Source organism: Molossus molossus, unplaced genomic scaffold (genome assembly GCF_014108415.1).
Source record: "Molossus molossus isolate mMolMol1 unplaced genomic scaffold, mMolMol1.p scaffold_m16_p_21, whole genome shotgun sequence".
NCBI classification, from domain to species: Eukaryota; Metazoa; Chordata; class Mammalia; order Chiroptera; family Molossidae; genus Molossus; species Molossus molossus.
In genome coordinates, this window is record NW_023425357.1 from 48,907,774 (window position 1) to 48,922,359 (window position 14,586).

The following is a 14,586-nucleotide window of genomic DNA, read 5'->3' on the forward strand; positions in this document are numbered from 1 at the left end:
GATCGCTTATCTACAATCAGCAGAAACAATTAGTGGCTCAGCTCGCTTTGAGGAAGTGATGTCTGTACGGATTCCCAAGGCAGAGGACGTGGATGATGGGCAGCTCTATGCCTTCAAACACCGCGGCCGGTGTGTCAACGAGCCCGGCCCACACTTCAGCGCGAGGCTTTGGGGCAGCCCTCGGGGCCCCTGCCCCTGCCCCGGAGGGGGCACTGGCTGGCTTCAGGCACCCGGGAATCCGGTGCGGCAGTGTCAGAGCAGAAAGCTAAGTCTGCACTTGTGGCCCAGTCATCTCAGCTACGGCCAGACGCTCCTCATGAAAAGCAGCAGCACTTGAGTGGAAATCCAGTGTGATTGCGCACCAGCTGGAAGGGACGGGGCCCTGGCTGAAGGCCCGTGTTCTCCGGGGCCTTTTCTTGGAGCCAGCTCGCCCGCAGGAGCCAGGAGGCGGGCGGTGAGCACTGGATCCAGCACTTGGTCAGATGCCGCACGGACCTCCCCCGGCCTTGGCCTCTCGGGGGCTGTCCCTCTGTTTCCGGCCCTGCAGAGCCCCCCACTCCAAGGCGTCCATGTCGCCTCCCTGCTTAAACCTTCTCACGTCTTCCCACTGCACTTAGACTGAAAGCCAAACCCTTAACCAGGACTGCAGGTGCACCCCTCCCCCATCTAGCTGCCAGCCCCACCCTGCAGACTGGCATCTACCCTCCCCCCCCCTGTGCTCAGCCCAGCTGCACTTCTGTTCTACCAGCATGGCTTCTCGTTCCTGCCTCAGGGCCTTTGCATTCGCAGCTCCCGCCTCCTGACTGCTCTGCTCTCACATCTCCACGTGGCTGGTTCCTTCCATCAAATGCTACCTGCTCACAGGTGCCCTTCTGACCCTCTCCAACTAAAATAACCCATGCTCCCTCCCTTCCTCGTGACCACTAGCCTGTGTTTGTTTCTGGGCCGTCAATCTGACATCACTACATCTCGCTGCTTGTTTACTGTCGTCTCCGCATACTCGAACATACTCCATACGCGCCTTGAGAACGGAGACCTCACTGCCTCGTTCACCCCTAGATCTCCGTCCCCTAGCACAGTGCCCAATCAATATTTTTGCATGCATGAATGAATTTGTTCCAAGAGTCACAATAATTGCATGTCCAGAAATAAAAAACCTCGGCCGCCAGGCAAGTGTGTGTGCAAAGACGCTGGCCTGGCGATGCCCCCAGGGAATCGTGCGCACGTCCCGACCAGACCACCTCGTGCTCCTGCCTCGTGCTCCCAGCGGCCACCCAACTGAAGACAGAGCAGTTTGTAGGAAGTCACTCAGAGCAGAACGCCAGAGGCTCTACTTCCCTCCCCAGAACCACTTTCTTTCCTGGGTACGTTACCCACAGATTCAGCCTGGAGTCAACCCCCTAAGTATCTCATAAGCAGGCCACAGGGGCGCTGGTTAGAAAGTCCCTAACACAGTGTCTCAAACAGGCAGTGATTCCCAAGCCAGGGTGATGCTGCTCCTTGGGGAGGAGGCGTCTGTGAGGAAAAGGAGGAGCTGGGATCCGACTCTCCTTCTGAAGTCCACTCATGTGCCCGCTCCCCGAGCGTCCAGATGTCCTGGGCTGTCACCCCCTGGGAACCCACACCAGGCCGGTCTTCTGGTCGGCGTGCGCACGGTGTGTCTCGGCACAGCCCGTTTTGTTTCGTCTTCAGTCAGCGACCCGGAAAGGAAAGCAGGAAGAGATGGAACCAAATGGGTTTGGGTCCCTTTGCAGTGAGTCTGAAATAATCATACGTCCAAGCTTGGTAGAAAGAAGGGCATGCAGTCTGTCTGAACTCTCCCCGAGGGCTCCCTCCATGCCGGACCGACTCCCGTTGTACCTCCGTGGAGCGGCTGCAAACAACCAGGCAGCTACCCCGGGGAGGTAAGGTGTCCATGCCGGCGAGTGACCCCAACACCGCCATCTTTCCCCAGAAGCTGCAGGTGAGGACCCTGTGGGCACTCACCTCCGACCAGGGCCGAGATGCTGGGGCACTTGCTGCCCTGCGGGCACGGAGCTGGCCTGTGCTGCAAGAGCCCAGAACCCCCAGGGTCCGATGGGCTCGGAACCTCTCAATTCAGGGTCACTGCCTCCCCGGGCACAGGTCCGAGGGCATTACACAAAACGCATTAGAGTCATCAGGGCGGAACCGACCCAAGCCGACCTTTCTTTCCCGAATCTAAGAAAAACACCCAAAGCATTTAGAAGGGCAGACCCACTCCAAAGCTCTGTCATTTATTCTCCCTGGTCAGCACTGGTCAGCCAGCGGGACAGCAAGACACCTGCTGTGTGCCGGGTACTCCGGGACAAACCCCACGGGCAGGTCCCTGCCTCCTGCACAGCCTGTGCTCCAGGGCAGGGCAGGCTGTTTTCTTATGTCCTTGATTTTCTTTTCGGAAATAAAAGACAACCTTACTGAGATGTAATTCACCTACCACACAATTCACCCATTTCGAGTACACAATTCAATGGCTTTTCATCGGTTCACGCGGTTGTTCAACCATCATCACAATCAACTCTGGGACACTGTCACCGCCCTACAGGGCGCCGCGCAGAGGGAGGAGCTGGTCATTCCGTCTGTCCCGCAGATGGAGGAGCTGGTCACTCCGTCCGTCTGTCCGTCCGCTGCCACGGGCACTGCTCTCTGCTGCTTTGAGGGAAGGACGCGCGGCCCGAGGGGCTCTCTGGTCTCGGGCTGCAGAAGCTCCCTGCACAGTGGCGTTTGCGCTGAGCTGGGGGGCGAGTAGGAGAGAACCAGGCAGAAAGGGTGACGGGAGGAGGCGGCAGAGAAAATAGGAGCAAAGGCTTTGCGGGTGAGTCTGAGGGACTGAGAAAAGAACTTTAGATTTTATTTTAGAACAATTGCTTTGCTTTCAAAAAAAAAAGTTCTAAGCCTCCCTGCTCCCCCACTCTCCGCTCACCACCACCACCCCCATGCTCAGATTTTCATGTCAAAAATAATCTCCTGCTGATGGCTGGAGGCGGGGTGGGAGGGCGGCCAAGGTGGAGCAGGAGGCTGGTCAGGAGCCCACCACGAAAGTCCCCCTGCAGGGGGAGGGTGGCCGGAAGCAGGGTGTTGGCCGAGGCAATGAGAGCTGGGAGTTGATTCAAGATTGGTCGGGACCTGAACTGAAAGACCCTGGTAACCGACTGAGGGTGGGAGGGAAGCGTCCCAAACATCACCAGGAAGACTGGAAGGAAGCCGGGATCTTCGGAGTTGGGAGAGGGCACTCCAAGTTCGGTTGTTGGGCGTGCTGACAGTGAAGTGTGTGCAGACTGAGCAGTCGGTCGATGGTTTATTGTGAGTCTGAGGGCAGAGGGGAGGCCTGGACTGAGGCGCACGGGGTCACTGTGCAGCAGGTTACTGACCCCGGGTGTCTTGCAGACAGGTCTCGACAACCGGGGAACGGCAGCAGAGCAGGGGGCAAAGCCACCAGAACGCCGCATTGGGGCGGCGGCGGGGATCAAGCTGGTGGAGGTGCTGGGGAAGAGCCCCAGGGATGCGGTGGCCCGGAAACCAGGGCAGAGGGCGCTTTAAGGCAGGAGAGGTAATTGTCCAAACGCTGCTGAGAGATGAGGTCCAAGATAATGTCCTTTGGACTGGGTGAGGTGAACATTATTGACGACCTCAGTAAGATCCTCTCAGGGAGACAGGCCGTGAAAAGACATGCGCAGACGGGGGGCTTTGGCTGTGAACGGGGGGGGGGGGCAAAGGGCCGTGGGGTGAGGGGCGAGGTGAAGATGGAGCCCTGCAAGCCAATGTGGATGCTAATGGGAGAGGCTCAGAGAAGAACCGAGAGGAGGGGCGACAGCTGATGGGGAAGAGGCGGGGGAAGACAGGAGGAAAGACCCGCGGGCGCAGGTCGGCCTTCGCTGGAGGGGAGCTGCTCCTGCCCCAGAAACCTGCAGCAGCCCAGCTTCAGCTCCAGCCAGGAAGAGCCCACGCCACGCCGGAGGCAGGGAGCGTCCTCAGAGAGCCTCGGCGGGCACTGCTGGCTCGTCACCATGCACTGCGTGTGGGAGGAGAGTCCCTCTCCCACCAACACACGCGCGCACACACGCATCACACCCCAACTCGGAACAGGACGGTCAGAGAAGACCCTGCCTCCGCCCTGCCCACCGGCTTCCTCCTCGCACCTCTGAGACCTGCCTGCTTCAGGCAGCAAAACACCCTCCTTCCCAGCCCTCCTGCTCTCCCAGTTCAGACTGCCCATCCCTCATCTTCTCCTGATGATGACAAATGACCAAGTCCCACGGACAGGCCAACCGAGGCATAAAAGGTCAGAAGTACAGCATCGCCCAGAGAGGTGACAGCCCGGGTCACAGCAACACATCACTTTCCCCAAGGCCAGTGCTGGGCAGACCGGCGGCGACCTGGGGAGCAGCTGCCTGCCTCCGGCCTCCTGACCCGGCGAATTCTCGGAGCCAGGGGGCAGGCGGGCGGGACACTGGGCCACCGCGGGAGAGGGACGCACCCCACGGGCATGACTCAGCAGCGGTGAGGACGGAGCGGGTGGCAGCTGGGCGAGGTCCTTGAGAAGGTGGGTGCCTGTGGTCCGGGTCACGCAGACCCCAGGCCTGTATGGGAGCTTGGGCCAGAGGCCGGTGCTGTGCCCGCTGATACCAAGGTGCCTGTGTTGAAGTCGGGCTCCCGGGACAACACAAACTTCTTTATACTCTGAGACAGAATAGCCCGGGACAGACCAGCTTTATTCTGAGAACGCCCCCTCTACGTGCTGAGTGCCCTGCCCACGGTCGCCCGTTTTCTCCACGATGGCCCTGAGAGGTGATGGGTGAGGACTCATTTCCGGGGCATCGGATGGGGAGGAGGGAGGCGCCCACGGCCAGGTGTCTGCGCCGGCCACGTGTGCCCTGGCGCCCGGGTCTCTCCTCCGTCACAGAAGCCAAGGGGAATGTCGCCGGCTGATGTATTTTAACCACCCGGCGGCCAGCTAGCTCCTGTCAGGGGCGCAGTGCTGCCCTTCCGCACCCCGAGGACTGGGCACTGCCGACTCGGCTGGTGCCACCCACACACTCCCTGCTCCGCAGACGTGACAGATCACCTGCATCATCGATTCGCGTCAGAGCCTCCAGCTTCAGTGCGGGACGGCAGAGCAGAGTCGGAACCCCGGCTTTCTGCTTCCAGACGACCGGAGCCGTCCATCAGCGGTCCTCGCAAGCATCGAGCTGGTTTTAATTTCCGTTTTCTAGGCGAGATGAATGTGGACGGGTTTGGCGAGCTTCTCCTGCGCCCGCTGCGCAGTCATTTATAAAACTGCCCAAACGGCCCCGAAGCCTTCCCGGTTTCCGACGACCAATTACAGCCCCCTGGGGGGAAATCCCCATTCGGATTAAATACTTGTTACCCGCTCTCTCTTCTGTCAGTCAACAAGCATTTGTCCAGCCTCTGTGCGCGTTCAGCACGGTGCTGGCTGGGACTGGAGACGCCCGATGTGTTCAGCCTCTACTGGGCACCGGGCCTCAGAAGGCTGATACTTCCCCCAAAGCACTGGCCTCCTGAAATAATGCAGCAACAGTGAGCCTGTAACGGGATGGACGTGGCGGTCCCCTTGGGCATCCTGGGACAGACACTGGCAGGAGGGGGGGAGGCCGGAGGATGGAAGGGCTCAGTCAGAGAAGGGTTGAAGTGTGTTCCGGGTACGAGGACCACATCTGTGTCGGAAGACCGGGAGTAGCCTGGATGGACTCAGAAAGGCAGATCCCAGGGAGGCGTTGAAGGTTTATTTACAAGATGAATGAGGCTAGAAGGGAACAGGTGACCAGACTTGAGTCCTGACACTGGACAGACATCATCAAAACACTGCAAGGTGGATGCTGATTAATTAACACCGACCACCAGGAAGAAACTGGCGATGATGAGCTTCTAAATTAGGGTAAAATGAACTTAGGAGTCAAGGAATTATGAATACTAAAAAAGTGACGGTCCTCTGTCCTTCTGCATGGGTCAATGAGAAACAACAACAAAAAGTAAAAGCAGAAAAATAGCTCAAAATGAAAGGACATCTCTTTCATGGAGAGCAGATGAATGTGGAGAACCAATGCCCCTCCCACCTTTTTTTCCCCAGGATAAGAAAGTGGCAGAAAAAGTTGGATTCAAAGCATTTCATTTCTGCTTGGATTCATCCTGCTCCTTCTCAGCTCAGAGTCCGTGTGAAGTTGACCAGAAGGGAGATTTGATGGAGCCGCCAAACCAGGTCATGAGTGATGCTTTCGCAAGGTGTAACATCTCCATCAAAACACGTCGGATCTGACAAGCTGGAGAGGTGTGTCGCATCCGAGACTTCAGCACCCCCTCTGAGGCTCAGCACACAGACCCTTCTCTCGATGGCCCAACCCCTTGGGAATCCATCATCTCTGCTGGCTGGGTCAGTGGGCACTGGACCCAAATTGCCACTTGAACCAGCCCTGCGGCACTAGGTGGGACCCGTGACCCACCTCACCTGTTCCTGTCCGCCACACACAGGAGCAGTGGCCGGGTGGGCCCTGGATGGTGAGTGACTGCTGTCATTTTTTCCGTTCTCATTTACTGTGGGGTCACGGAGAGAGTAAGTGCACGCACGCTGGGCTCTCTCGTGCTCGCTGGGCCCCGTCCATGCCTTCGGCAAGATGGACGGGGCTGCCGGGATGTCGGTGATACGTCCCAGGCGAGCTTTCGCGAGGGAGGATGCGGGAGCCAGGCTGCAGACTACTGTGCTCCTCCCAGAGCTGCAGGGCGTCCGCTCCACGGTGTGGGGAGACCGCTCCCGTGGGTCCCCGCAGTGCTGTTCATAAGATGCCTCCCAGGCCGCCGAGGAAACAGGGGTGCTGGGGAGTGGGCGTGGGCTGCGAGAACTGGAAGGTGTCACCTCACTTGTTTGGGTATGGAATTGAGTAATTGTATTCATCCCATGCACATTCCGTATGTTTGTGCAGTTCATCGGTCCCAGGTATGTTACTTTGTTTCCTCCTGGAGTTTTCAGACACTGGCTTTATGTATCTCCACACGTATCCTGGTAAACTGCTAGAATAAACACAATGGCTCACACATACACACTTTTTTTTTTGGTCCCAACTTCTCCACGATATTTTAATGTTGCCCGAATTTTTCTGGAACATAGTGTGTTCTCTTTAGCTGAGGATTTAGTTCTTATCTGGGGAAACATCATGTCTTTGATTTTGTGGGGGGAGGTCAAACGTAGGCTTCTCTGCCTGTGGGACCGGTTTTCTCCATGGTGGTCACCCTTGTCCACCCAGCCCAGCTAGCGTCTCCCTCTGACTCTCCATGATCGGTCCTCTGACCCGCGTCACCCTGTCTGGGCCCTTCCACAGCCCCAGGAACTTGGGTGCTCTGCCACTGTGCCCTCCCATCCTGTCTGCCCCCCCCCCAGCACTCAGACTGCATCACCCATGTTCCCAACCCCAGCTAGGACCTAAGTGCCGTGAGGAGAGGGGACTCGTCCTCCTTCCCGTCACAGGCCGAACAGTGGGACACACAGGCGATGCTCAGTGAGCTGACTGGACCCCGAGGCTCCCGGGTCAGCTGTGGGCACCTCGCACTCGGCTGTTGCCAGTGTGTGAGACTTGCGTCCTCGGCCCCAGGTTCCCTCCTCGTTGTGCTGTCTACATCCGTCTCTGGTGTCTCCTTTTCCCCGGAGCGTTTGTCATGGAGGGTGTTCCCCTTCCTAAGGAGCATTTAGTCTCAGGACGGGATCTCCGTGGGGGCCCAGACGCAGCGTGGGGGGTCTCCTGACCCTCTCCCCATGCTGAGCCCTATGTCCCCTCCCAGCCGTTTCCAGTGAGTCCCTCCTGCTCAGCAAGAGCCCGAGCTGACCCTGTGTGGGAACAACCTCACCTGCAAGGCACTGTCCTTGCGCACAGGATCTTTGAGTGGCAGGCGCATCAGGTCTCGTAGTAGTTAAACAAAACTACAGGGAAAAGGGTTCTCGTCCACTCCCGTCGCCACTGCCCCGAGCCCTTCTCAGGCAACAAGACCTGGCCAGTCCAGCGCTCACACCATCTGTGGTTAGAGGTGTGAGCTCGGGGGTCGCCGTCCGTCACCCTTGCTCGCCTGCCTGCCTCCCTCCCCGGTGACAGATGGAGTGCCCGCTCCTGGCAGCTCTCCCTTCCTCGGGCACAGCTGGCAGTGCTGCGGCCCGTGCACGGCCCGAAGGAGCCCAGGTCGGAGGCACCCAGAGGCTCAGCGTGTGCTCCGGGCAGGGCTGTCTCATCCAGAGACATGGCCGAAGGCGCTGAACCTGGTGCCCACAGGGCCGAGTGTGCCCCGAGGGGCCTGTCTCTGAGTCTCACAGAGGCCGTGTGGGCTGCTGACCACAAGGCTGGGGAACAATGCAGTGCAGGGGGGCTGTGGGGGAGGCGCTCCCACCCTGCAGGGCCATTTGCTGTTTCTCCCCCAGATGCTGACTTGAACCCCCGCCTGACTCCCTCCGAAGGCGCCAGGTGTTTGATCATTTTCCTGCTGACCGGGCCTCACCCTGCCCAGCCGCAGGGCGGCCAGCACAGCCTTCCAGGGCTGGCCCTGCCTCCTGCGTGAATGCCGCTGCTCGTCCTCCCCCTCGGCCTTCACTCGTGTCCGGTTCCTGAGACAGGCGGGGTCTGACCCGGCTGCGCCGCGCAGCTGCTCCGGCCTCTCCTGGTGAACCGCGCGCCTGCGGCTCCAGTGGCCCGTGGTTCCGGTGCGCCCTCTCCCGCTTCAGCAGCCGGGGCCGGCCGACGTGGGGACCCCCCGGGTCCTGTCCGCGCCCCTGCCGTCCACAGGCCCGCACGCTCGTCACACTGAGGCTGACATCCAGACGACCCCGCGCTCTGGTGGTTTTAGGTTGAAATATGGCTTTTTCAGGTGTGTTAGAGTGAGAGACATCTGCAAAACGCCACGTGGCACTGCAGGAGGGTGGGGGTGGGGTGGAAACGGAGCTGGGGTCGATCCTCAGGCAGGAGCTCCCAGCAGAGGCTGCTGCACAGGGAGCCCGGGCAGGGCCGCCCCGGCGGAAGCCGGGGTCAGGCGGCATCTCCCGCCCGGGCGGGTGGCGCCCACCTCCTGTCTGCACAGCTGGGAAAGCGTGTCTACTCTGTGGGGCCAATGGGAGGTCTAAAATTCATGAGTTCTGTGTTCCAGTTCTTCTTTTGTTGTTGTTGTTGCTTTTCTAATTAGAAAACAGACACGGTTTCTGTGGAGGCGAACATCAGATTTACCGATCCCGACATATGCTTCCGAACAATAAATTTTGAATTTCATCGAAACGCAAAGCCGACGCACGCGGCCCAGACTGTGAGGCCTTCGGGAGCAGGGGAACCCCGCGTTCTGCGTGCGCGTCACCGAAGAGGGAGCCGGGCCGCACGGGGGACGTACGCGTCTGCAAACGGCTCTGACGCCGGCGGCCGCTTTGCTCAGCTACTCAGACCTTCTTCTTAGTCCGGTGTTGTTGTCAATCCTCATCCGGGGGTATTTTTCCATAAATTTTTAGATAGAGTGGAAGGGGCGGGGGAGAAACATCAATGTGAGAGACACATCGATTGGTTGCCTCCCACAGAACCTTGGCCGGGGTCAGAGATTGAACCTGCGACCCTTTGGCCCTTGTTGCAAAGCTCTAATCGCTGAGCCAAACCGGCCAGGGTCAGCTAATCAGACCTGTAAAAAAATTCTTAAAAATGTAACACAGTGCCCTGGCCGGTTTGGCTCAGCGGTTAGAGCGTCGGCCTGCAGTCCAGAGAGTCCCGGGTTCGGTTCCCGCTAAGGGCACGTACCTCGGTTGCAGTTTGTCCCCGGCCCTGGCTGGGTCGTGCGGGAGGGAGGCAGCCACTCGATGTGTCCCTTTCACTTCGATGTTTTTCTCGCTCTCTCTTCTTCTCTCTCCCTCCCACTCGATCTGAACAAAAATGGAAAAATGTCCTCGAGTGAGGATAAAAAAAAAAAAAAGTAACACAGTGCACTTTCCTCCAGATTTCAGCGAACTTTAAATATTTCATGTTTTTCTCTCTCCAGTTCCCAGCCCATGAAGTGTCGGCCTCAACTCCCTCTCCATGGGCTTCACGTTTCAGTTTTTTTCTGCGTGTTTCACAAACTGGCTTCATCATGATCTGTTTATAGCTTCATCCCGCTCTGAGTACATCAAGTTGAGAGATTCTCTTCTCTGCCGCGTCCCTCCCCTTCAGATGCTCGGTCTAGTCGGACGTTACTGTGCTGCTCAGGTTCGCCAGCCAGCGCCCTCGGTCCCCCGGGCCGGGCTCGGCACGCACCTCGGAGGCACGTGCACGCGCATCCACGCACTCGGTACCGGCTTGATGGTCACTGAAGCCACCTGCCCTTTGGCTCTTAGAGCTTTTCAAGACTTCAATAGGCTGCATTTTTTTTTCCCTCACTCGAGGACATTTTTCTATTTGTTGTTGTTGTTGTTGTTGTTCAGATAGAGTGGGAGGGAGAGAGAGGAAGAGAGAGAGAAACATCGACGTGAAAGGGACACATTGAGTGGCTGCCACCCTCACGACCCAACCAGGGCCGGGACAAACTGCAACTGAGGTACGTGCCCTTAGCGGGAACCGAACCCGGGTCTCTCTGGACCGCAGGCCAACGCTCTAACCGCTGACCCAAACCGGCCAGGGCAATAGGCTGCATTTTTAATGCGACAAGTCTGACTTCTGAGGTGGAACTCCCTGGTAAGGCTGATCCGAAGAATCTCTCCTCGGGGCCAAACTCCTGGGCTGCCTGAACAGTCAGTAAAGAATAAATTCAGACAGTTAAGTGTTCAGCCCGGCTGGCATGGCTCAGCGGTTGAGCGTCACCCAACAGGCTGGGAGGTCCTGGTCCGATTCCTGGTCAGGGCACATGCCCGGGTTGTGGGCTCGATCTCCAGTGGGGGGCGTGCAGGAGGCAGCTGATCAATGTTTCTCTCTTACATCAATGTTTCTATCTCTCTCTCCCTAAAAAAAAAAAAAATCAATAAAAACCTATTTTAAATGTTTAATCTACTTTTTGTGCTTATTGAAGTTTGCTTAAGAAAATTTTGTAGCCAAAAGTGTAATGACCGGTACCACAGACTCTCTTCCTTTCCATCTCTAGACCAATAAAATAAAAATATTCAGGAGTAATAAACTCAATGTTGTGAACATGAGAACAAAGAATGCATCTAGATATATCCATTAATTCAGAAATGAAATTTAGTAACATTCAATTTTGTTTTTACTAATACAAACTAGGTTAACCTCTTTTTAGTAAGAACTCAAAGAAAATTTTTGAGCAGGTGTTACCAGATTTATAATGCAAGCATCGTAAACGTTTGATCAGATTTATTCGTTTTAGTCCCACCCTGCAGTCGGGACGATGCAACCCCAGGGCGTGCACAGGGCACACAGGAGCGGAGCGCTGTGCACTGAACCCCCGCCAGCAACGCGTCTCGGGGAGGGCGGCCGCCGCAGGCCGGTCTGCTTCCGCGCTGGCTGAGCGGCTCCAGCGTGAGGGGCCCCCCAAGCTGTGCCGCCCAGTGGGCCCCACACGTGGCGAAGTCACTGCACTGGCAGGAAGTGGGAAGCAGCGGTTGATTCTGATGAGCTACGTGATCACGCAACAAGCAGTGGTGAACTCTTCATTCGCGGACGCTGTCTACCTTCAGTCGGATGACTGCAGTCGGCGTCATAGGAGAAAGTCTTTCACCTGATTCAAAGCATTTCCTAGTTCGACTGGCTACGGCAGGCGGGAGGCCATGACTGCCACAGGGGGCAGCCGCCCCCGCAGGACGTGCGCTCTGGGTGGCCTCCATCCAGCTCCACACCACACTCCACCTACCCCTAGCAGGCGCGTGTCCAGGCCCCCCTCGCACTAGCTGACCAGGCACGGGTCGTCGCTGCTGGGCTTGACCTCTCCGGCCAGCAGCGAATCCATCACCACCTTCATCAGGTAGCTGCAGGTCCCCCTCCGTCCCAGCGGGGGCGTGTTGTAGAAGGAGGTCATGTCGTCCTCCTAGGGAGACGGTGAAGCGCGGACAGGTCAGAGCAGTGTCAACTAGGAAGGTCAGTTCACAGAGTCCCTCCCGGACAAGGGGAGCTTCCTGAGCTTGCTCTCGTTGTCCCGGGCATCTGCCCGGGGGACAAGACAAAGACGGACATCGTCCCTAGTCTCCTCTCTGCCGAGCCTGCTTCCTGAGGGGCCTCCTCACAGGGACAGGGACAGGGACAGGGCGCAGAGCCTGCAGGGACAGCACAGGGCACCCGGGGAGCCGCCCGCATGCCCTCCCCAGGCGAATTCTGCAGCCCCGGGAATCAGGCCTCCTCTCTGCCAGACACACTAACCGCAGCCCTGTCAGGGGGATGCCTCTCTTCCTAGATGTCTTTTCAGTCGGATCTTTATGGCTGAATTGACTCGTAATGAACTAAAAAGTGAAATTAACTCCTCGAGTCCTCCATTTTGTTCTGTCGGTTAAACCACAAGAGCTCAGGGACATTTCGAAGACTTGAGACTACGAAAAATCGGCAACAAGCTATCTTCTCTACTTACTTGTTTCTCGGCGTCCTTTAGTCGACTCTCGTCTTTTTGAAATTCCTGAAATGCTTCTCTCACCAGCTGGTCCAGATCCACTTTGTCTTGGAACTCGAGCTCGGGGTTTCTCTCCAGGACGACGGACACCACCATCAGCAGCTGGAAGAGACGGACGTCGGAGCCAGTGAGCAGGACTTTGCAGGGGGCGCCGTCTGGACGTCCCAGCCCCGCCTCCGCTGACGGACGGGCCTGTCGTCCCAGCGTGCCCGGCATGAGGACGGGCTCAGGGTCGTCTGGCTGGAACCCTCCTGACCCTGCAAGTCAGCGCCTGGGTTCGGACGGGGGACGGCACGTTTCTCCCTCGTGGGTAACCCTGCGGCTGTGCAGAAATGTGCTTTGGAATCAAATGCTCGGGGCTTAGAAAAAGGGAGGTTCCCGACCCGTCTGGGGTCCAGTGCCCCCTTCACCCGCAGCGCCAGCACCCTCCTCGCCTGGGCATTACTCCTGCTGGCAGGACCCCACCAGCAGCTTGGGGGGCAGAGGCTGCCCCGGGGCGTGGGGGGCAGCAGCCAGGAGAGGCGGGAGGCGGGAAGCTGCATTGAGGCTCACGATCTCTGACTTGGAGCCCAGCTCCCTCGGTGAGTATAAATCTGTGACCCCACAGCAGTTTCTCGGGGCTTGTCATGTTGACACGAATGCTCTTACCTCTGCCCTCCTTGTGACATGGGTCCGATCTGGCCTGGCTCTTAGTTTAACGCATCATGCTATAGTTTGTCTATCCCAGCATCTACCCTAAGGAGTAATGTTCACCTTGGATGACAAGCGGCTACACACAAAGGTCGTGCTTGGTAAAGACTTTCTGATGGGCATGGCTCCTACTTTGTACACGGGACATGGAAAAGACTTCGTAGTCCCCAGTGTGGGCATCTCCTGACAACGCCTCCAAAACGGAACCTAAAGAACCACAGGGAACACTTCCCGAAAAACCCAGGGCTCGCGGGGTGGGGGGCCTCGGGGGAGGGCTTGAGCCTGGGGAAAACAAAGTCTGCAAAGGGAATGGCCTCCTTTTGGTCAGCAAGAAGCCCCTCTATGCCCGGCCAGTGTGGCTCAGTGGTTGAGCGTCGACCCTGCACCAAGAGGTCGCCAGTTCAATTCCTGGTCAGGGCACGTGCCCAGGTTCCGGCCCGATCCTCAGTGGGGGGGGGGGGGGAGTTGATATTCTCTCTCATTGATGTTTCCATCTCTCTCTGCCTCTCCCTTCCTCTCTCTCTCAAATCAATAAAGAAAAAAACAAAACAGAAGAAGCCCTCTGTGCACAGTAGTCCCCGAAGCTGGGCACCAGCTGTCGAAAGGCGACCAGCAGGAGGAGGCGCTCACCCCTCGAACAGCCCCACCTTTCCCTGCCCCAGGCTCTGAACCACTGAAACCTTCTACAAGGCTCATGCGACTTGACTTGGGTCAGGGGGGCCGTCCTCCTCCGGCCCAAGTGGGGGGACCTGGGTCGGTGAGGCGGGAATGTCTGGTCTCCCGCAGCCGCTCTGACCCTGGTTCCCGGGAGCGGCCAGGAGCACCCCGTCCACACGTCGGGACACCAACCTCCACGATGATCTGCCTGTACTTGGGCTGGTCGATGTTCCCCAGCATGTCTTCAACCAGCAGAGAGAAGTTCATCTCGTACATGGTCATGTCGGACAGGGTGGGCTGCTGGAAGAGACGAGAACCCAGCATCGCGCTGCTCATCAAGGCCCCGCGTCAGCCCCGCGAGCCTCAGGGCCTCCCGGCCCCAGGGCTGGCCTTCCCACGCCACGTTGTGACCAGCGACTGACGGGCGCCCCTCCTGCGTTTAGTGGTCGGCGTCAGCAAGTGAGTGTTTTCAGGGGAAAGGGACTAGGTTAGAACATCACTGAGACACACAGAAGGAACAGTCAGAAAGGGAGACGACACCTCGAGCACAGTCACGCTGCCAGCCCGGGAAAGCCATCGCTGTCGGGTTCACAGCGTCTCTGTGGCGGGTCCTTTCTGAGCCGGCAGCGTGAACACGCACGCGCAGGCCAGGCAGCGCTGTGCGCAGGGAGGCAA

The 14,586-nt window shown here is 58.2% G+C and overlaps 1 protein-coding gene across 15 annotated transcripts in view; it reads right to left on the reverse strand.

The window, feature by feature from the left end:
* Positions 1 to 11,298: 11,298 nt before the first annotated feature.
* The window catches only part of PHKB (phosphorylase kinase regulatory subunit beta), a 104,218-nt gene continuing 100,930 nt past the window's right edge, over positions 11,299 to 14,586 (reverse strand). For 7 of the 15 annotated variants that reach the window (XM_036274199.1, XM_036274198.1, XM_036274190.1 and 4 more), the window contains 3 exons: positions 14,104 to 14,211; positions 12,526 to 12,666; positions 11,305 to 11,991 (listed from right to left, as the gene is read on the reverse strand). In XM_036274199.1, coding sequence (XP_036130092.1) covers positions 11,851 to 11,991; positions 12,526 to 12,666; positions 14,104 to 14,211 — 390 coding nt within the window. In that variant the 3' untranslated portion in view covers positions 11,305 to 11,850. Of the gene's footprint in view, positions 11,992 to 12,525; positions 12,667 to 14,103; positions 14,212 to 14,586 lie in introns of those variants that run through there. The other 8 variants (XM_036274195.1, XM_036274202.1, XM_036274203.1 and 5 more) reach the window with 4 other exon arrangements.